Source organism: Ranitomeya variabilis, chromosome 1, assembly GCF_051348905.1.
Source record: "Ranitomeya variabilis isolate aRanVar5 chromosome 1, aRanVar5.hap1, whole genome shotgun sequence".
Classification (NCBI taxonomy): domain Eukaryota; kingdom Metazoa; phylum Chordata; class Amphibia; order Anura; family Dendrobatidae; genus Ranitomeya; species Ranitomeya variabilis.
In genome coordinates, this window is record NC_135232.1 from 235,763,917 (window position 1) to 235,786,235 (window position 22,319).

At 46.9% G+C, this 22,319-nt stretch overlaps 1 protein-coding gene across 2 annotated transcripts; it reads left to right on the forward strand.

Annotated features, from left to right (window-relative positions):
• Positions 1 to 10,860: 10,860 nt before the first annotated feature.
• LOC143793887 (uncharacterized) lies at positions 10,861 to 15,615 on the forward strand. Of its 2 annotated transcripts, XM_077280834.1 has the most exons (6): positions 10,861 to 11,842; positions 14,185 to 14,209; positions 14,822 to 14,887; positions 14,963 to 15,051; positions 15,126 to 15,212; positions 15,339 to 15,615. In XM_077280834.1, exons 1-6 carry the CDS (start codon positions 11,656 to 11,658, stop codon positions 15,410 to 15,412), a joined length of 528 nt encoding a protein of 175 aa, XP_077136949.1. In that variant the 5' UTR covers positions 10,861 to 11,655; the 3' UTR covers positions 15,413 to 15,615. The 2 variants fall into 2 exon arrangements, with proteins under 2 accessions (XP_077136949.1, XP_077136948.1); XM_077280833.1 differs by lacking the exons at positions 14,822 to 14,887; positions 14,963 to 15,051; positions 15,126 to 15,212.
• Positions 15,616 to 22,319: the final 6,704 nt, after the last annotated feature.

Genomic DNA, 22,319 nt, shown 5'->3' on the forward strand with positions numbered 1-22,319 from the left:
AACGTAACGATATCGCTAGAACGTCACGAATCGTAACGTCGTAGCGATGGAAATTTCAATGTGTGACGGTACCCTTAGGAGGACAAGAGTTTACATGGTGGTGGTTATCAGGAGATTAGTTCAGAGATATATGGGGGAGACAGATTATAGATGGCTTTCTAGGTCAGTGTTAGTAGATTTCAGTGGATATGTTGTGGAATTGCGAGACAATGAAGGGATTTGCAGAGGGGAGAACTGGAGTAGCGAAGACAGAAGTAGATTAGTAGGGCAGCAGCGTTACAGCAGTCTGGAGAGGAGTGATGATACGATAGGGAATGATGAGGTCCTAGACCCAATGAAAAAAGACAAGTTTCTCACCTAAAATATTTGTTATTAAAGGGGGAACTCTCCTTGCACCTCTACTGTGGTTCCAATAATAACTATTATCTTCGAACTCGACTATTAATAGTTAATATCCACTTAGTAATGCCTTAACATTATTTGGTCCTTATTAGGCTAGGTTCAGATTGCGTTAGTGCAATCCGTTTAGCGCGAGCGATAGCGGATTGCGCTAACGCAATATCTTTTTCGGGGCCGCGTTCAGGGGTCGCGTTAACGTCCCCGCTCTCGCAGATCCCCGATCTGCGAGAGCGGGGAACGGACCTCTGGCATGCCGCGGACGCTGCAAGCAGCGTCCGAGGCGCGCTACAAAAGACCGGCACATCGCTAGCGCGTGCCGAAAATGACACGCGCTAGCAATGCGCTCTAACATTGCCAGCAATGGGAGCGCTAACGGACGTGGTGCACGGCGTTAATTTCGCCGTGCTGTCCGTTAGCGCTATCCCATTAACGCAATGGGAACCTAGCCTTAGTGTTGAGCATTCCGATACCGCAAGTATCGGGTATCGGCCGATACTTGCGGGTATCGGAATTTCGATACCGAGATCCGATACTTTTGTGGTATCGGGTATCGGTATCGAAACAACATTAATGTGTAAAATAAAGAATTAAAATAAAAAATATTGCTATACTCACCTCTCCGACGCAGCCTGGACCTCACCGAGGGAACCGGCAGCGTTCTTTGCTTAAAATGCGCGCGTTTACTTCCTTCCGTGACGTCACGGCTTGTGATTGGTAGCGTGCCGCCCATGTGGCCGCGACGCGACCAATCACAGCAAGCCGTGACGTAATTTTCAGGTCCTCAATGCCTAATTCTAGGCATTCAGGATTTTAAAATTACGTTCCGGCTGGTGATTGGTCGCGTCGCGGTCACATGGGCGACGCGACCAATCACAAGCCGTGACGTCACGGGAGGCAGGAAACGCGCGCATTTTAAAATTACGTCACGGCTTGTGATTGGTTGCGTGCCGCCCATGTGACCGCGACGCGACCAATCACAGCAAGCCGTGACGTAATTTCAGGTCCTGAATGCCTAATTCATTAATTCATTCATTTAATAATCATTAAAAATCTGAATAATACTAATAATAAATTTTATTCACAGTGTAAAATCAAAAACAAACTGGATTCAGTAAGATGTACGTTTTTTATTCATTCCAGCATCTAAACAAATTTCATAACGAAACATAAATTGGTGGGGGGTGGGATTATGTGTGGTAATGGGGTGGGGGGTGGGAATATGTGTGATAATGGGGTGGGGGGTGGGATTATGTGTGGTAATGGGGTGGGGGCGGGATTATGTGTGGTGATGTGTTGGGGGGCGGGATTATGTGTGGTAATGGGGTGGGGGGCGGGAATATGTGTGATAATGGGGTGGGGGGCGGGATTATGTGTGGTGATGTGTTGGGGGGTGGGATTATGTGTGGGAATGTGGTGGGGGGCGGGATTATGTGTGGTGATGTGGTGGGGGGCGGGATTATGTGTGGTAATGTGGTGGGGGGCAGGATTATGTGTGGTGATGTGGTGGGGGCTGGATTATGTGTGGTGATGTGGTGGGGGCGGGATTATGGGGTAATGGGGTGGGGGGCAGGATTATGTGTGGTAATGTGGTGGGGGTGGGATTATGTGTGGTAATGGGGTGGGGGGCAGGATTATGTGTGGTAATGGGGTGGGGGGCGGCATTATATGTGGTAATATTATGTGTGGTAATGGCGTGGGGGGATGGGATTATGTGTGGTGATGTGTTGGGGGCGGGATAATGTGTGGTGATGTGGTGGTGGGGTGGGATTATGTGTGGTGATGTGGTGGCGGGATTATGTGTGGAGTGTGGAGGGGGCGGTATTATGTGTGGTGATGTGGTTGGCGGGTGGGATTATGTGTGGTGATGTGGTGGGGGCCAGGATTGTGTGGTGATGTGATAGGGGGGCGGGATTATGTGTGGTGATGTGGTTGGGGGCGCGATTATGTGTGGTAATTTGGTGGGGGGCGGGATTATATGTGGTGATGTGGTGGGGGGGGTGGGATTATGTGTGGTGATTTGTTGGGGGCGGGATTATGTGTGGTGGGGGCGGGATTATGTGTGGTGATGTGGTGGGGGGGCGGGATTGTGTGTGGTAATGTAGTGATGTGGTGTGGATTGTGTGTGGTAATGTGGTGGGGGGCGGGATTGTGTGTGGTAATGTGGTGGGGGTGGGATTGTGTGTGGTAATGGGGTGGGGGGTGGGATTATGTGTGGTGATGTGGTGGGGAGCGGGATTATGTGTGGTAATGTGGTGGGGGCGGGATTGTATGTGGTAATGTGGTGGGGGGGCGGGATTGTGTGTGGTAATGTGGGGGTGGGATTGTGTGTTGTGATGTGGTGGGGGGCGGGATTATGTCTGGTGATGTGGTGGGGGCGGGATTATGTGTGGTGATGTGGTGGGAGGCAGGATTATGTGTGGTGATGTGGTGGGGAGTGGGATTATGTGTGGTGATGTGGTAGGGGGCGGGATTATGTGTGGTGATGTGTTGGGGGGATTGTGTGTGGTGATATGGTGGGGGGTGGGATTATGTGTGGTGATGTGGTGGGGGGCGGGATTATGTGTGGTGATGTGGTGGAGGGGCGGGATTATGTGTGGTAATGGGGTGGGGGCAGGATTATGTGTGGTGATGTGGTGGCGGGCGGGATTATGTGTGGTAATGTGGTGGGGGCGGGATTGTGTGTGGTAATGTGGTGGGGGGCGGGATTGTGTGTGGTAATGGGGTGGGGGGCGGGATTATGTGTGGTAATGTGGTGGGGGGCGGGATTGTGTGTGGTAATGTAGTGGGGGGCGGGATTATGTGTGGTAATGGGGTGGGGGCGGGATTATGTGGTGATGTGGCGGGGGCAGAACAACTGTGCAGGGGGCGAGATTAGCGAGTAATCACGATGCCTCATATATATAGATACTAACTAAGACAAAACAGTGTATCAATATTTATTACACTCACATAAGTCTACAGTCTATTATATACACATATATTTATACCCAAGCTGGCAACTATAAATTAATATATAGAGCTCTGGCAAACATTAAGAGACCAGCACATCAAAACCCTGTCATGTGCAGCCCAATCTCCAGACCTGAACCCCATTTAAAACCTCTGGAATATAATCAAGATGATGATAGATAGTCACAAGCCATCAAACAAAGAACTGCTTAAATTTTTGTGCCAGAAGGTGGCACTGAGGTGGCAGTCCTGGCTTGCGGATGGTAGGTAGAGAGGTGGGCTGTTTGCAGCCGCGGCACAGCAGGGATGCAAAGGAGCTAAGCAGAGCCAGGGAATGCCCCGGCTGGTGGTGTCCCTGGATACAAGCGAGCGAGGAAAAAGATGGCTGGCGGGGATGCCTGGCGTGTGACGTCACAGAGGCTACGGAGCAGCACTGGGACCAAGAAAGTTATCCGACGCATTTTGAAGGAACTGCGTCCTTCTTCATTAGGGTTACTTGAGGTCTGAAAGCACTGTTTTTTTTTTATTTTGACCATTTTTCTTTGTCAGAAAAAAAATACAAAATTTATTGCTTGGAAAATTCGGATACATGTCAGAAGTTTATAGAATAAATGAACAATTTAAATTTTACTCAAAAATATACCTATAAAGAGAAAAATCAAACAAACTGAACATTTACCAGCGGTCTCTAAATTTTTGCCAAAGCCGCTCGTATACTGTATATATACATATATATATACCATATTTTCTGCTGTATAAGATGACTGAGCGTATAAGACGACCCCCAACTTTTCCATATAAAATATGGAATTTGGGATATACTCGCCGTATAAGACGGGGGTCATCTTATACACCCAGTCATCTTATACGGCGTGTGTGGTGCGGATGGTTCCCAGGATCTGGAGGAGAGGAGACTCTCCTTCAGGCCCTGGGATCCATATTCATGTTAAAAAAAGAATAAAAAAAAAAAATATGCTTATACTCACCCTCCGACAGCCCCTGGCTCTCAGCGGTGCAAGCGGCAGCCTCCGTTCCTAAGAATGCATTGAGCGTAGGACCTGCGATAACGTTGCGCAACCGGATGATTCGCGTGATTAGCTCGCCGCTAATCAGTATTGGTTACGATAGCTGAGACTGGAAGGACAGCAGTAACCAGCCACACAGTAAAAGCTTGAGCCAAATGCTGGGACCGACGTCTCTGCTGAGCAGGCTCCACTGTGGCTGGGGGAGAATGGGAGACCACAGTGGAGGTGGTTTGAGATTCCCCCTGTGCAGCGATGGGAACTCGACACCTAACATGGCCCCCCTCCTTGGACCTCGCTACGCTCGAAGGCTGCAATGAGCTGCAGAGCCCGAATGTGCTCAGAAGGCACCCAGGACCTGTCCTCATTGCCATGACTAGGGTTGAGCGAAACGGGTCGGCCATTTTCAGAAGTTGCCGACTTTTGGCAAAGTCGGGTTTCATGAAACCCGACCCGACCCCTGTGTGGGGTCGGCCATGAGGTCGGCGATCTTCTGAATCTGGTATCGGAATTCCGATACCGAGTTCCGATATGTTTGCGATATCGGAATCCACATTTAAGTGTAAAATAAAGAATTAAAATAAAAAATATTGATATACTCACCTCTCCGGAGGCCCCTGGACATCGCCGCTGGTAACCGGCAGCCTTCTTTGCTTAAAATGAGTGCGTTCAGGGCCTTAGATGACGTCACGGCTTGTGATTGGTCGAGGCCGCCCATGTGACCGCCACGCGACCAATCACAAGCCGTGACGTAATTCTCAGGTCCTAAATTCCTAGAATTAGGAATTTAGGACCTGAGAATTACGTCACGGCTTGTGATTGGTCGCGTGGCGGTCACATGGGCGGCCGCGACCAATCAGAAGCCGTGATGTCATGGAAGGCCCTGAACGCGCTCATTTTAAGCAAAGAAGGCTGCCGGTTACCAGCGGTAAGGTCCAGGCTGCGTCGGAGAGGTGAGTATATCAATATTTTTTATTTTAATTCTTTATTTTACACATTAATATGGATCCCAGGGCCTGAAGGAGAGTTTCCTCTCCTTCAGACCCTGGGAACCATAGTATCCCATTGCACTGCATTGGGTTTCGTGTTTCGGCCGACCCCGACTTTTTTATAGGATCGGCCGATTTTACTCGACCTGACTTTTGAGAAAGTCGGGTTTCGTGAAACCCGACCCGATCCTATAAAAATAAAAGTCGCTCAACCCTAGCCATGACCCTTCCAATCCACCAAATAGAATCTTTTGCCATGTACCACCTTACACCCCATGATGGCGTTCACCTTGTAATCGTCCGTGGATGAACCCGATGTCCCAGGAGATGACTCAGAAAACCAGGACATGTGAATTGGCTTTAGGAGGGACACATGAAAGGTGTCGGTGAAGCCTAGGCGTGGAGGAAGGGCCAGACAGTAGACCACAGGGTTAACCTGTTCCAGGACCCTGAAGGGACCCAAGTAGCAAGGAGAAAACTTAGTGGACTCAACTCGAAGCCTGATATTACGGGCGGAGAGCCACACCAAGTCGCCAGGAGCAAAGGTCATAGTGAGGCACCGATGTGCATCGGCGGAGGGCCTCATTCTCTCCTTGGAGGCCCGAATGGCATCCTGTGTGCGGTCTCAAATGTTACATGTCTCCACAGCCCAGTCTGCCACCCTGCAGTTGTGCACTTGGGCATGGGCACAGGAACCCACAGATGCTGGTCGTAATTAAGGAGGAATCTGGTCTGCCCAGTGGTGTTGGCTACGGCATTGTTCAGCGCAAACTCTGCCCACGGTAGCAAGGGTACCCAGTCATCCTGCCTAGCTGAAACAAAATGTCGCAGGTATGTGACCAGGGTCTGGTTGGCCCTCTCTTTCAACCCATTTGTCTCGGGATTTTATGCTGGAGAGAGATTCTGCTCGATGCTGAGTAAACGACAAAGCTCTCTTCAGAACCGAGACACAAACTGGGGACCTCGGTCACTGTCAATTTTGTCAGGCATACCATGTAGGCAGAAAACGTGCTTATTAAACAGTGCCGCCAAGGCACATGCAGAAGGTAGCCGAGGAAGCGGCACCAAGTGCACCTTTTTTGGAAAAATGGTCGGTGACTACCCAAATAATGGTGCAGCTATGGCACTTGGGTAAGCCCACAATGAAGTCCATCCTGACCATCTCCCAGGGTCTGTCTGCCAATGGCAGAGGGTAACCCAGCAGACCGTTGTCGAGGAGACTTATTCTTGGCACAGGAGATACATGCCCGAATATAGTCCCCGACGTCACGGGCCATATGCGGCCACAAGAACGTCCTCGCCCGAAGCTCAGATGTCCTCTTGGTCCCAAAATGTCCACCCACCCTGGATAAGTGAGCCCAAGAGAGAACCTCCGGTCGCAGATTAGATCGCACAAAAGTCTTGCCCAGGGGCACAGACTCTAGCGAAACCGGAGCAACAGTTCTCAGGCTCTCTGAAAGGACAATAAGCCAAGGCTCCTTCTCCTCTAATGACACTACGTAGCGGGAGAGCGCGTCGGCACAAATGTTCTTCTCCCCGGAGAGAAAATGGAGGTCAGTGTAAACTTGGAAGGGAAAGCGAGCTCCCGCCAGGAGGTGTCTCCACTCTGAGAAGGCCAACTTCATGGCTGGTAACTCCCTTTTCCCAATGGAATAATTCCTCTCCACAGGTGTGAAGGTCTTGGAGAAGCAAGGATACTTCCGACCTTGAGCATACTTCTGGAAGAGGACTTCTCCAGCACCGATGGAAGAGGCATCCACCTCCATGATAAATGGTTCATCAACATCGGGGCGATATAGCATGGGAGCGCTAGCAAAGTGTGACTTAATAGAGGGAAAGGCCTTGGAGACCTCCTCCGACCACAATTTGGGATTTGCTCCCTTCTTGGTGAGGGCAATCAAGGGAGCTACCAAAGTTAAGAAGTGGGGAATGAACTGGCGATAGTAATTAATGAACCCCATAAAGCGCTGCACCGCTTTAAGAGAATGGGGTTCTTGCCAGTCCATCAGAGCCTATGGCTTTGCAGGATCCATGGCCAATCCCTGGGTGGAGATGATATAGCCCAGGAAAGACAAGGACTCCTGCTCAAACACACACTTCTCCCACTTGGCATAGAGGGAGTATGCCCATAGGTGGTCAAAAACTTTGCAAACATCTCACTGGTGGGAGTTTATATCTGGAGAGTAGATGAGAATATCATCCAGATAGACTACGACTGAGGTGGTGAGCATATCCCGGAAGATATCATTCACAAAGTCTTGGAAAACGGCAGGAGCATTACAGAGCCCGAAGGGCATCACCAGGTATTCATAGTGCCCTGGTCTTAAATGACGTCTTCCATTCGTCACCCTCACGGATGCGAATCAGGTTGTAAGCACCCAGCAGATGAAGCTTAGTAAATACCCTCACTCCCCGCAACCTATCAAATAGCTCAGATATCAATGGCAGAAGATATTTGTTCTTAACTGTGATGATGTTAAGACCCCTGAAATCTATGCATGAACGTAGTTCTCCATTATTCTTCTGCACGAAGAAGAACCCCGCCCCTGCAGGTGACACTGACTTTCTAATGAATCCTCTTGCCAGAAACTCCTGGATGTATTGGGTCATCGCCTCTATCTCCAGGAGAGATAGGGGATAGACTCAACCCCGGGTAGGCTCTGCATCAGGCAAGAGGTCAATAGGACAGTCATAGGGATGGTGGGGCGAAGGGTCTCCATGGAGAACACGTCCGCATAGGGCCAATAATGCTTGGGGAGAGAGGAAAGATCTGCGGGTACCTCAGTAGTAGCAACCTGAACGCACTCCCTCAGACATCTACCCTCACAAGATTCACTTCATCTCAGAATTCTCCCTGAGGACCATTCTATATGAGGAGAGTGGTAGCGTAGCCATGGTATCACTTGGAGGACCTCATCTATTCCCTCGGGAATGACTAGCAGAGAGATAATCTCCTGATGGGATGGAGACATGGATGAAGTAAATGGGATGGTCTGGTGTGTTATCTGTGAGGGCAGTGTCGATCCATTTACCACTCGTTCGGTCAAAGGTTTGGTTAGCATTACCACGGGTATTGCGTGCAAATGGGTGAAGGCAGATGACATAAAATTGCCTTCCGCTCCGGAATCCACACAAAGCTCTACCGTAAGAGTGGATGGGCCAATGGAAATTGTCCCCTTGAAGGACAGTTCGGAGGAAAGTTTTCACGACTGCTGGGGACATCTGGAGGCAGGATATCCTGACCGCCGGCAGACATGATGGACCTTGAGTGCATGAGCGGTCTGTGACTTAGATCCCACTCGTGACAGCTCCATGGCCTCATGTGGCTTGGACGCCTGGACCTGAGATTCCAGAGGTATGGCGAAGGTGGGAGCCAGCCGAATCCTCTGACTACACTGGGCTCGCTCCAACCTTCCTGATATAGCTATTAGCTCCTCCGATGTGGCCGGAATCTCCCTAGTGGCCAAAGAGTCCTTAACATGGTCAGCCAGCCCCCTCCAAAATACTGGTATGAGGGCTTTATCCAGCCACTCCAGCTCAGATGCTAAAGTCCGGAAGTGGACGGAAAAATGGCTGACCAAGGATGAGCCCTGTGTTAGTGCCAGCAGTTAGAGTGCCGTATCATGAGTGACTTGAGATCCCAAAAACTCCTGTTTCAGAGTGCTCAGGAAGTTCAGAGCACTCTGCACCACATGATCGTCATGCTCCCACAGCGGCGTAGCCCACCCCAACGCCCTATCCGACAAGAGAGATATAATAAATCCCACATTAGCCCACTCTGAGGGGAAACGTGCAGCCAGGAGCTCAAAGTGTATCACTCACTGGTTCATGAATCCCCTGCATGACTTGCTATCGCCAGATTACCTATCTGGCAGCAGGAGGTGGGATAAGGTCGGAACAGGGGTGGCAGTGGACAAACTAGCTGCAGCCACGCTAGCAGTCTGAACAGCTACTGCGGTAACATCCACAGCTGAGGTTGTGTGCTCAAGAGTCGTCAACCTGCCGTCCAGCTGCTGGATGTACTGCTGGAGTCACTGGTCATCCGCCATTACTAGCCAGACCCTGGTGATAGTATAATGATAGTGCTGGCGGAATGCACCGAATAAATATAAAAATAGTAAAAGGTGAGTTCGCTGTCCGGGGTCCACAGTGCAGAGATGGAACCTGCTGCAAGGTAATGGCAGCACTATATGGCGGTACTATGCCAGAATAAACACTGGTTCCATCACCCTGTATGAAACTTTTATAGCAGAAGCTCTCCGGGACCTTCCTAGTGGTCCCATAGTTGCTGCTACAGGACCTGAGCATGTGACCCACGACCTCCAATGGGAGGTCGTCCCTTGGGTATGCTCAGAAGAAGAACAGCCGGACTTCATCCCAGGAGCGCCCGCTCGCCACTGATCAGTACTGGTTACAATGGCTGAGCCTGAAAGGACAGCAGTAACCAGCTGCACAGTATCAGCTTGAGCCAGACGCTGGGACAGACGTCTCTGCTGAGCAGGCTCCACTGCGGTTTGAGGAGAATGGAAGACCACAGCGGAGATGGTTTGAGATTCCCCCCGTGCAGCGGTGGGAACTTGACACCTAACACATACCCCTTTAAATTTTTCACTCTTTTTTTCATTGCAGTCATTTGGTAAATTCAAAAAAGTTCATTTTTTCCTCATTAATGTACACTCTGCACCCCCATATTGACTGAAAGAAAAAACAGAAAGGTAGAAATGTTTGAAAATTTATTAAAAATGAAAAACTGAAACTTTTGATCAGGGTCATTTGGATGTTTTGGGTTGTCATTATGATTAAAAAAAGAGAAATCACAGTAGTTTGACAACAAGTGTCTTCACCATTACCCATGAGTGGAGAAAAAGCTTTGATGTTATCATTCATATTCTCTGAAAAAAGGCCAAGAAAGAAAACATTCTGCCGGGGTATGTTAACTTTTGAGCACAACTGTATGTCATCATCCGTAATTGCATTATATAACTAACAAGACAGGACGGTATGTAATAAAGACAGGGGGCAATATAAATAATCCAATATGTAAGGGATGGTGCTGTACATAACAAGAGAGAAGGCACTGTATAATAAGGGACGGCAATCTACAGTGGGGAAAAGTATTTAGTCAGCCATCAATTGTGCAAGTTCTCCCACTTAAAAAGATGAGAGAGGCCTGTAATTGACATCATAGGTAGACCACAACTGTGCAAGTCAAAATTGGAAAACAAATCCAGAAAATCACCTTGTCTGATTTGTCAAGATTTATTTAGCAAATTATGGTGGAAAATAAGTATTTGGTCATTAACAAAAGTTCATCTCAATATTTTGTTATATATCCTTTGTTGGCAATGACAGAGATCAAACGCGTTCTGTAAGGGTACCGTCACACATTGAAATTTTCATCGCTGCGACGGCACGATTCGTGACGTCGCAGCGTCGTATAATCATCGCTCCAGCGTCGTATGATCAGTTACTCATACTGTCTTTTTATCTCCATAGTAAATCCCATGAATAAGACCCTTGTGGGTCGAAACGTTGGGTTTGGTCGAATCTGAAATCATTGTATTTCTGTTCACTGCATGGCAATCTTTTTCTGTAATAAACGTATTGAACACTTTTTTGCATCATACCCAATCAGAGTGTGCGGTAATTTCCTGGCTACATGACCCTTTGGACCCTCGGGTCTGTCTTACCAGCACCTCGCACTACTTTTGATCAGAGTGCATACCATTATTTTCTCTATATGACTTTTTTCTTGGTATAGCACCGATCTACCAGATGTCGTCTGAAACATTTGCATACGACACTGCAACTAGTTCCAGTATCCTTTCCCAGGTTACTAATTCAAGTGAGTTTTTGAAAACCCCCGTCAACGAACTAAGGACAAGAGACTATGAGAAGGAGCGTAGTAAACTACTTTCCTATGATCTACACACCATAACATTGGCAGAATATCACAAGCAAGGGAAAATCCCCAGGGGCCTCAGATGTAATCTGCGCCCTACTATTTTTTCTGATGACTCTGACTTCTGTGATAAGTATAAGAAAATCTTAAACAAATGTTCATTGGACATTATCATCTTAACGATTGAATTTTTGCAGAAGGCTATTGCGGACTCTAAGGACAAAATAAGGGCTATTGAGACCCAACTATCATCAACCCTATCAACCTCAGACTGGACCAGTCTTAAGGAGAAAACAGACAAAACCCTTCTTGACCACCAAAAGTTTCTACAGGAAAGAAAACGCCAAAAATTCCAACGTGACAACGACGACTACACCCACAACAGAGTCTACAAATGGAGCGATACTTCAGGAAACAACCCCTGGCGTCGTCCTTATCAACGGAAAACTGGCTCATTCAGCATGGAAAGCGACTCCTCCACTGGTTCCAGCAGGCCCCGTTTTTTACCCAAAGGCCGCAGGGGAGGACATCAGCGTATCGACCGACCAGAAGATCAAGAAAGAATGGCAACTCGGTCACAGGTAAGATACCTAATCTAGTCATCAATATTTCGGGTTATACGCTCTCCCCTGCGGAACTGAATCTACTCCAGAAAGGACTCTCCTTCTGTCCCACTCCCAACTGGGACAGCTTCCAGCTGGAGAGGGACTTACAACGCTTCTACCGGCTGGTGAGACTTAAGACTCATTTCGGGACCCTGGCGGGGAACTCCGAGAACAGAGTGTCTCCACAGAGGGACGTCTCTGTTGCGGAGATCCCCCTTTCATCATTGGGGTTGAGGAACCCCAGTTCCTTCAACCCACCACAATCGTTCCACGCGACTGAAACTTTTATTTCTTTTGTGGATAGAGAGATTAAGGATTTATCACACCAACACCGACTAGGCCTTTTTCCGACACGCACTAATCTCACGCTGTCCGAGAAACAAGCACTTACGTCTTTACACAACAATAAATCTATAATCATTAAGCCAGCGGACAAGGGTGGGGCTACGGTCATCATGGACCGCTCCCTATACTCGAACGAAATACTACGCCAACTAGCAGATACTAACACATACAGGATCATCCCTAGGGACCCCACCTTTGATATCCGCAAGAAAATTCAGTCCCTACTCAACACCTATGTGGACAATGGCACCATTGACCCACAGACAGCCAAATTTCTTTCAAACCCTTATCCCGTAACCCCAGTATTCTATATACTCCCAAAAATTCATAAGTCTCTAACTAATCCCCCGGGCCGCCCCATTGTGGCCTCTACCAATTCTATACTTTCACCACTTTCGGTCTTTCTTGAAAAGATCCTCACACCCCTGATAAAGACTACCAGGTCCTTTCTCCTAGACACGGGACATTTTCTCCATGTCATTTCACAACTCAATACCATACCACTTGACAGCCACTTGGTCACAATGGATGTCAATAGTCTTTACACCTCTATCTCCCATGAAAAAGGCATGGCAGCAACTAAATCATTACTTGAGACCTCCACTCTCTCTGCTAATTCCACACAACTATTTCTTGACCTACTAAGGCTGGTCCTATATGAAAATTTCTTTTTATATGAAGATACCTACTACATTCAGCAACAAGGGACCGCCATGGGATCTAACGTGGCGCCCGCGTATGCTAATGCGTTCATGAATACATTTGAATTGGATTTCGTCTACACCGACGACCGATTCATACGGTACGTACAATGTTATCATAGCTACATAGACGATATATTTTTCATTTGGACAGGACCCACAGAAACATTGTTAGCATTCCACCAGACCCTTAATGACATCTACCCTGAACTCCAATTTACAATACACCATGACCCCAAACAGATCTCCTTCCTAGACACCCTTATATATAAGAATGACCAGGGCCACCTATCAACTGATCTATACTCCAAACCAACGGACTGCAATAGCCTCCTCCACTACTCTAGCAGCCACCCCAAGTCGACACGCAACAGTCTCCCCCATTCCCAATTTACCAGGGTGTCCAAAATCGTTTCTGTCCCGGATATTCTTCCCATGCGCCTCGAAACCATGTCAAACAAATTTCGCGAACGGAACTACCCCCAACATTTACTGGATCAGGAGAAAAGAAGGGCATTAAATCCTCAACCTCCACCTCTGAGAGAATCTAACACGGATAGGGTACCCTTCGTCCATACTTTTCACCCTTTCATGCCAAAGGTTGAAGCAGTCATCAAAAAACACTGGCCTCTTCTAGCAAGAGCCTATCCCAACATAGACAGCTTCTCCCGTCCGGCTCTCATGTGCAACAGACGGGCACCCAACGTTAGAGACCGACTTGTTCGGGCCGACATTGGCAGTACACGCCCTACTATCAGCCAAACGGTACTCTCCACACGCCGCCACGGGACATTCCCCTGTCTTAACTGTGCTTCATGCTCCAACATCATCAAATCCGACAATGTTACACACCCAAGAACAGGAAAATCCTACCCCATACAGGGTTATTATACTTGTGACTCTAATTTCGTGGTATACGTCATAAAATGCCCCTGCGGTTTGCTTTACGTTGGAGAGACCACCCAGCACATCAAGGATAGAATAGCTAGCCATAAGTCCACCATCCGTTGTGGGAAAACTTGGCTCCCTATCCCTGACCATTTTTCCAGAGCCAGACACACGGTAGCTCAATTAAAATACCAGATCATTGAACAGGTACCCAGACCGAGAAGAGGTGGTGACCACATTAGATCTCTTAAACTTAGAGAAGCTTTCTGGATCCATAAACTGGAAACACTGACTCCAAAGGGATTAAACAGAGAAATTGACTGGCTGCTATAATACCTTGTTAACCTATTATAAATACCCTATTAACTTATCTTTCTCTTACAGACCCGTTGAGCCCACCTCCCTCTAGGTGAGTTTCCATCCACATCACCGACCAATACAACAGCAACATGTCAATACCACTCGGTATTACCATCCGTTCTCTTTAGTATGTCCCATTCGTTTAATTACTCCTGAGCTCATTACCCACTCTGCCCATATATCCGGTTACTCATCCCTCTGTCTATGTAAGCCATACGTATATTTACTCCACCGATCCATTCTACTACATTACTATTCCCTTGTTTGGTTATATTTCTACCAAGCGCCGCTACTGCTATATACACGCTACCACAGGGACGCTCTATCCCTGATCTAGCTGCCTCTGTCACACTCCAGGCCCCCTCCCTACTGAACGTCCTCCTGGCAGACTCTGCCCATACATCAGCGCTACCCTAGCAGCCATTGCGCAGGTGCATAACATCACTTCCGGTTTCGCGGCCACATTTCCGGTCTGGCGATACCGCGGACATTATTTAACTCCGGCCATGAGTCCCCACACTGCACATCACCTCGGGCAAGGCACGGGAGTGCCGCTCCTACATTCTAGTGCACCGGATCATTCAGGTATGTCCCCACTACTAGACGCTGCGCGGCTATAGCTTTCCATATTCTCACTCATGAAGCTGCATGTCTTCCACAGCTTACCGGGAGCCTTGTCAGTCTACACCATCTATCATACCTACTATATGGTTCCAGGACTACTCAGGTATTCTGTGACTATTTGGACCACATACTATTTCTCTGTTACCACTCTGACCTTCCTCTGAACCGTTGTTCCTAGGTACAACACATCCATTCTGGGCTCTCCCATTTCCTCTATATACCACATTGAACTCTATACAGGAGCACCACTGCCCCGAGCCTTAACAGGTATTTCACTCATTTACTCAAATTAGTTTAAACCACACCTATGCCATCTTATGGTGTTATCATTTTACTACCAGGCAGAATATATGGGCTAAAAGGCTATCTCTGGCTCCCTAGTGATTCGTTCTTTATCCACATGGATGTGCCTCCCCTGGATACAATAGGTACAATTATAACAGTATTTTCCATACAATTCTCTGGACCCAATATACATTCTTTATACAGTAGCTAGCATCTAGGACCCTTAACTGTCTATATGTCTTATCCTAACATGACTCTGTTTATCACAGCGACAGGACTTACACTGAAAAAATTGCCTACCTGCTTTTCTTATCTATTTGCGCACCTTCGGAAACCAAGGTAATCCTTCGCTCCCCACAGTCTCCCTTATACTATTTATTTTCCCTACTATCTAGCAATACCAAGTTAAGTAACCTTAGCGTTTTTTATTTCCTGTACATTTTAGCTTTGATTATGTCTGTTATTTGTATATTATTTAGACTTAGATTTTGGTGATTATATATTTTCTTCAGGTCTTCCACTATGTATTTGTTCTCATTGAAATTTTGCTATGATCAGTTACTCATACTGTCTTTTTATCTCCATAGTAAATCCCATGAATAAGACCCTTGTGGGTCGAAACGTTGGGTTTGGTCGAATCTGAAATCATTGTATTTCTGTTCACTGCATGGCAATCTTTTTCTGTAATAAACGTATTGAACACTTTTTTGCATCATACCCAATCAGAGTGTGCGGTAATTTCCTGGCTACATGTAGACTGCGGTCACACGTTGCAATCACGGCGCTGGAGCGATGCCGAAGTCCCCGGGTAACCAGGGTAAACATCGGGTAACTAAGCGCAGGGCCGCGCTTAGTAACCCGATGTTTACCCTGGTTACCAGCGTAAACGTAAAAAAACAAACAGTACATACTCACCCGTCGGTGTCCTTCAGGTCCCTTGCCGTCTGCTTCCTGCTCTGAGTGCAGCCGTACAGTGAGAGCAGAGCGCAGCACCGCTGTGATCTGCTCTCACTTTCCGGCCGGCACTCAGAGCAGGAAGCAGACGGCAAGGGACCTGAAGGACACCGACGGGTGAGTATGTACGGTTTGTTTTTTTACGTTTACGCTTGTAACCAGGGTAAACATCGGGTTACTAAGCGCGGCCCTGCGCTTAGTTACCCGATGTTTACCCTGGTTACAAGCGAAGACATCGCTGGATCGCTGTCACACACAACGATCCAGCGATGTCAGCGGGTGATCAAGCGACGAAAGAAAGTTCCAAACGATCTGCTACGACGTACGATTCTCAGCAGGGTGTCTGATCGCAGTAGCGTGTCAGACACAGCGATATCGTAACGATATCGCTAGAACGTCACACATCGTAACGTCGTAGCGATGGAAATTTCAATGTGTGACGGTACCCTAAGTCTTCACAAGGTTGACACACATGGGCCATTCCTGCATGCAGATCTCCTCTAGAGCAGTGATATCTTGGGCATGTCGCTGGGCAACATGGACTTTCAACTCCCTCCAAAGGTTTTTTATGGGGTTGAGATCTGGAGATTGCCTAGGCCACTCTAGGATCTTCTTATGAAGCCACTCCTTCTTTGCCCTGGCAGTATGTTTGGGATCATTATAATGCTGAAAGACCCATCCACGTTTTATCTTCAATGCCCTTGCTAATGGAAGAAGGTTTGCACTCAAAGTCTCACGATACATGGCACCATTCATTCCTTCATGTGCACGGATCAGTCGTCCTGGTCCCTTTGCAAGGAAACAGCCCCAAAGCATGATATTGCCACCCCCATGCTTCACAGTAATTATGGTGTTCTTTGGATGCAACTCAGCAGTCTGTCTCCTCCAAACTACTTTTGTTTCATCAGAGCCGTGTGTGTACGAGGTGTACGGAGCGGAGCCGTGTGTGTACGAGGTGTACGGAGCGGAGCCGTGTGTGTACGAGGTGTACGGAGCGGAGCCGTGTGTGTACGAGGTGTACGGAGCGGAGTCCTGTGTGTACGAGGTGTACGGAGCGGAGTCCTGTGTGTACGAGGTGTACGGAGCGGAGTCCTGTGTGTACGAGGTGTACGGAGCGGAGCCGTGTGTGGACGAGGTGTATGGAGAGGAGCCGCGTGTGTACGGGGTGTATGGAGCGGAGCCGCGTGTGTACGGGGTGTATGGAGCGGAGCCGCGTGTGTACGGGGTGTATGGAGCGGAGCCGGGTGTGTACAGGGTGTACGGAGAGGAGCAGTGTGTACGGGGTGTAGAGCGGAGCCGGATCTGTACGGGGTGCACGAAGTGTACAGAGCTGAGCCGTGTGTGTACAGAGTGGAGCAGAGCCTTGTGTGTACGACGCGGAGCCGCTTAAGTACAAGGTGTATGGAGCAGAGCCGCATGTGTACACATATTTGGTACTGCCGCGTTCAGAATTGCCCGATCTATCAATATGAAAAAAGAATTAACTCGATAGTTAAACGGCGTGAAGAGAAAATATTCAAAATGCCAGAATTTCGTTTTTTTTGTTGCCATAGCATTGCATTAAAATTCAATAACGGGCGATCAAAAGATTGTATCTGCACCAAATTGGTATCATTAAAAACATCTGCTCGGCACACAAAAATTAAACTTTCACCCAACCCCAGATGTAAAAAAATGGAGAAGCTACATGTATCGGAATAAGGTTTTTAACAAACTTTGGAATTTTTTTTCACCACTTAAATTAAAAAGAGGCTATAATAATAATAATAATAATAATAATTTTATTTATATAGCGCCAACATATTCCGCAGCGCTTTACAACTTATAGAGGGGACTTATACAGACAACAGACATTACAGCATAACAGAAATCACAGTTCAAAATAGATACCAGGAGGAATGAGGGCCCTGCTCGCAAGCTTACAAACTATGAGGAAAAGGGGAGACACGAGAGGTGGATGGTAACAATTGCTTTAGTTATTTGGACCAGCCATAGTGTAAGGCTCGGGTGTTCATGTAAAGCTGCATGAACCAGTTAACTGCCTAAGTATGTAACAGTACAGACACAGAGGCTATTAACTGCATAAAGTGTATGAGAACATGATGGAGGAACGTGATTATGTTGTTGTTTTTTATTAATAGGCCACACAGGGATAATTAGGTTAATGCGTTGAGGCGGTAGGCCAATCTGAACAAATGAGTTTTTAGTGCACGCTTAAAACTGTGGGGATTGGGGATTAATTGTATTAACCTAGGTAGTGCATTCCAAAGAATCGGCGCCGCACGTGTAAAGTCTTGGAGACGGGAGTGGGAGGTTCTGATTATTGAGGATGCTAACCTGAGGTCATTAGCAGAGCGGAGGGCACGGGTAGGTTGGTAGACTGAGACCAGAGAGGAGATGTAGGGTGGTGCTGAGCCATGGAGTGCTTTGTGGATGAGGGTAGTAGTTTTGTACTGGATTCTGGATTGGATGGGTAGCCAGTGTAATGACTGGCACAAGGTAGAGGCATCGGTGTAACGGTTGGCGAGGAATATGATCCTGGCAGCAGCATTCAGGACAGATTGGAGCGGGGAGAGTCTGGTAAAAGGTAGGCCAATTAGTAGAGTTACAATAGTCCAGACGAGAATGAATAAGTGAGACAGTAAGAGTTTTTGCAGAGTCGAAAGTAAGAAAAGGGCGAATTCTGGAAATGTTTTTGAGATGCAGATAAGAAGAGCGAGCCAGTGATCGGATGTGGGGGGTGAATGAAAGCTCGGAATCAAGGATGACTCCAAGGCAGCGGGCATGTTGCTTTGGAGTAATGGTGGAACCGCACACAGAGATGGCAATGTCGGGCAAAGGTAGGTTTGTAGAGGGAGAGAACACGAGGAGTTCAGTTTTTGACAGGTTCAGTTTCAGATAGAGGGAGGACATGATGTTAGAGACAGCGGTAAGACAATCACTGGTGTTTTCTATACATTCTATACATGTTTGGTGTTTATGAACTCGTAATGACCTGGAGATTCATAATGGCAGGTCAGTTTTAACATATAGTGAATATGGTAAAAAACATCTGTGGGATTTCACTTATTTTTCAATTTCACAGCTCTTGGATTTTTTTCCTGTTTCCAGTATAAAATATGTTAAAATCAATGGTGTAGTTCAAAAGTACAACTCGTCCTGCAAAAAACAAGCCCTCACATTTTAACCAAAAAGATATAGCCCTGGGAAGAAGGGGAGCAAAATATGATAATGCAAAAACAAAAATACCTTTTGTCATTAAGGGGTTAACCAAAAGAAAATAATTTTTTTATTCCGCCTTTACGAAACATGCCGACAACAGATTAAGGCCGGGGTCACACTAGTGTAGAATACGGATGAGTGCTATGAGAGAAAACATCGCATAGCACACAGACCACTGTTAATCTATTGGGCAGCTCACATCACCATTTTTTTTTTCTCTGGCGTATTCAGCGTGAGAGTGAAACCGCAGCATGCTGAAATTTTACGTGTATATCATCTGAGTCTCGCCAATGCAAGTCTGTGGGTGCGAGAAAAAATCGGACACCACATGGACCATCCGTGTGACTTGTGAAAGATACGCACACATTTTCCTCATCTCAGCCCATTGAGCCATTAAATTCAATAGGGAAAAGCAGTGAGAAATATAAAGCCATAAGCATGTCATACCCATGTCATATGGATGCCATACGGATGCATAGGTGCGAGAAAATTGCATCATCGCATTTCAAATGCATTACACATGGATGACCATATGGAGAACACTTGTGCACTCTCGGCAGGGAGACTCGGACCGATTTTCCATACGTTTAGTGCAACCCCGGCTTTATTCTTCAATTCTAAGTTTTTTTAAATTATTTTTTCTGTCTTATCTTTTTGTTTTATGTCCTAGTATATGTTATATACACAAATATGTATGATAGATATTTTTCTTATAGAGCCACTTTTGTAGGAGTAGATAATAGGATTGCACAGGTTTTGTTATTTCATGGGTGAAGAGTACAAATGATAGTGAAGAGTAGTGATGATCTAATCAGCCAAGATTTGAATTTGTCAAATAAAGTGTTTTTTACAGGAAAACTAGATTCACAGGGAACATATTTGAAACAGTGAATGTTCCTTTTACACTCTGTTGTCTCTATAGAGTCCAGAGCATAATAAACATAGAGATAACTTAAAATCTCACCTCTCCATTCACCTGTCCCACCATCCCCCCAGCCAACTGAAATCTTCGGATTCTTCACTGTAGGCTATGGGTTCCGGTTCAACTTGACCTCAGATGTCTCTGTGCACCATGCCATCATGATGTGCATCCTCAGGGCTGCCACTAGGAATTTTGGGGCCCCATACTTGCAAAATTTGGGGGGCTTCCTTGAGACTCCTCCCAGGCTCCACCCCAGCCCCACCTCCATCCCTCAAACTGTCCACAGTCCCACCGCTCTCTCTTGGAAAACTTTCACTTCTTACCAATCACACATTAACACCACCAGATCACAGACATAGCCAGGAGCTTTTGTTTTGGCCAAAATATTTTTTATTCTGCCACCACAATAAAGTAAACTCTTTTGGCCAGGCCCTACTCTGTTATAACCTATTAAACATTTGTTAAAATATGCAATACAATTTAGGTTTATTTTTATTTATTTTTCAATTTTTAAAATGACCTATAATATCACATACAAGGGACAAATACCACCGCACCATGACCAGACCACATATTACCATCACATAGTGACCTATAATACCACATACAAGGAACAAATACAGCCACACCATGGCCGGACGACATATTACCACCACATAGTGACCGAATACTAGAATACTGATCATTAATAAAAAAAAATACACAATAGTAATATCACCATAAGTGCCATTATACACAGGAGATCTGTACCTAGTATGCAGTGTCCGTGTACAGGTAATACAGTGATCATGAGTGACATTATACACAGGAGTTCTGTATATAATGTCAGTGTACAAGTAATACAGTGATCACCAGTGACATTATACACAGGAGCTCTGCATACAGTGTCAGTGTACAGGTAACAGAGTGATCCCTAGTGTCATTGTACACAGGACCTCTGTATATAGTATACATGGTATAATATCAGTGTACAGGTAACACACTGATTCACTAGTGATCTCTCTAGGTGAAGTCCGTCATCTTCACTTTTCATCTTCATTCAGCAAAGACCGTCATCACTTCTTCCAGCCAGGGCTCATCTCTGCAAGAAATAACAGTTATCTAGAGCATCGCTTCTAGAGCACAATACTTAATTTTTCCCAACTTCTACACTACACGAGATGAAGAAAAAAAGGCAACATACTGTCACTCTGCACATTAACAGGACCGTCCCACCATTTAAAACAGTGTCCTCAAAAAATAAAATAAATATAGAACTGCAGTAATAATATCCCTTAATTAGCCCCTGTGGTAATAATATCTCCCATCCTGCCCTCATGGGTATCCACTTTGTCCCCACGTGATGTCCCATCCTGCCCCATCTGTCCCATGATCTTGCCCCATCTGTCTCCATCGTATCCATCCTACCTCACGATCTTGCCCCATGTGTCTCCATCATGCCCCATGTCTCCATCCTGCCTCTTGATCCTGCACCATGTGTCTCCATCCTGCCCCATGTTCCTGCCCCATCTGTCTCCATTCTGTCCTATGATCCTGCACCACCTCTCTCCATCAGTCATGGTTCAGTGGAACCCCCAGGTGGAGGAAGTGTACCAATCCATGAAGGGGGTGCTGTGTGGACAGCCCGTCCTCATTAGCCCCAACTTCCAGAAATGCTTCATCGCACACACAGATGCCTCTAACGTGGGCCTAGGAGCGGACTTGTCACAGGAGGTGAACTGGGTGGAACATCCAGTCACCTACCTAAGTAAAAAACTGACTCCTGATCATAGTGGAGAAGGAGTGCCTTGCCATTAAGTGGGCCTTGGAGTCCCTATGCTATTATTTACTTGGTAGACCATTTTGCTTGGTGACAGATCATTCACCCTTGGTATGGATGAGGAAAGCCAAAGAGATGAATTCTGGGGACACCAGATAGTTTCTATCCCTGCAGAATTTTAACCCATTTCTGACATCAGGTGTACATTTACGCAGATGTCAGACACCATACCTTTGATGTGGGCTCCGACGGTGAGCCCACATCTTTCCCAATACATGTCAGCTGTTTTGAACAGCTGACATGTGCCCGGAACAGCCGCTGGTGGAATCACGATCCACCCGTGGCTATTAAACCGTTAAATGCCGCTGTCAAATGCTGACAGCAGGATTTAAC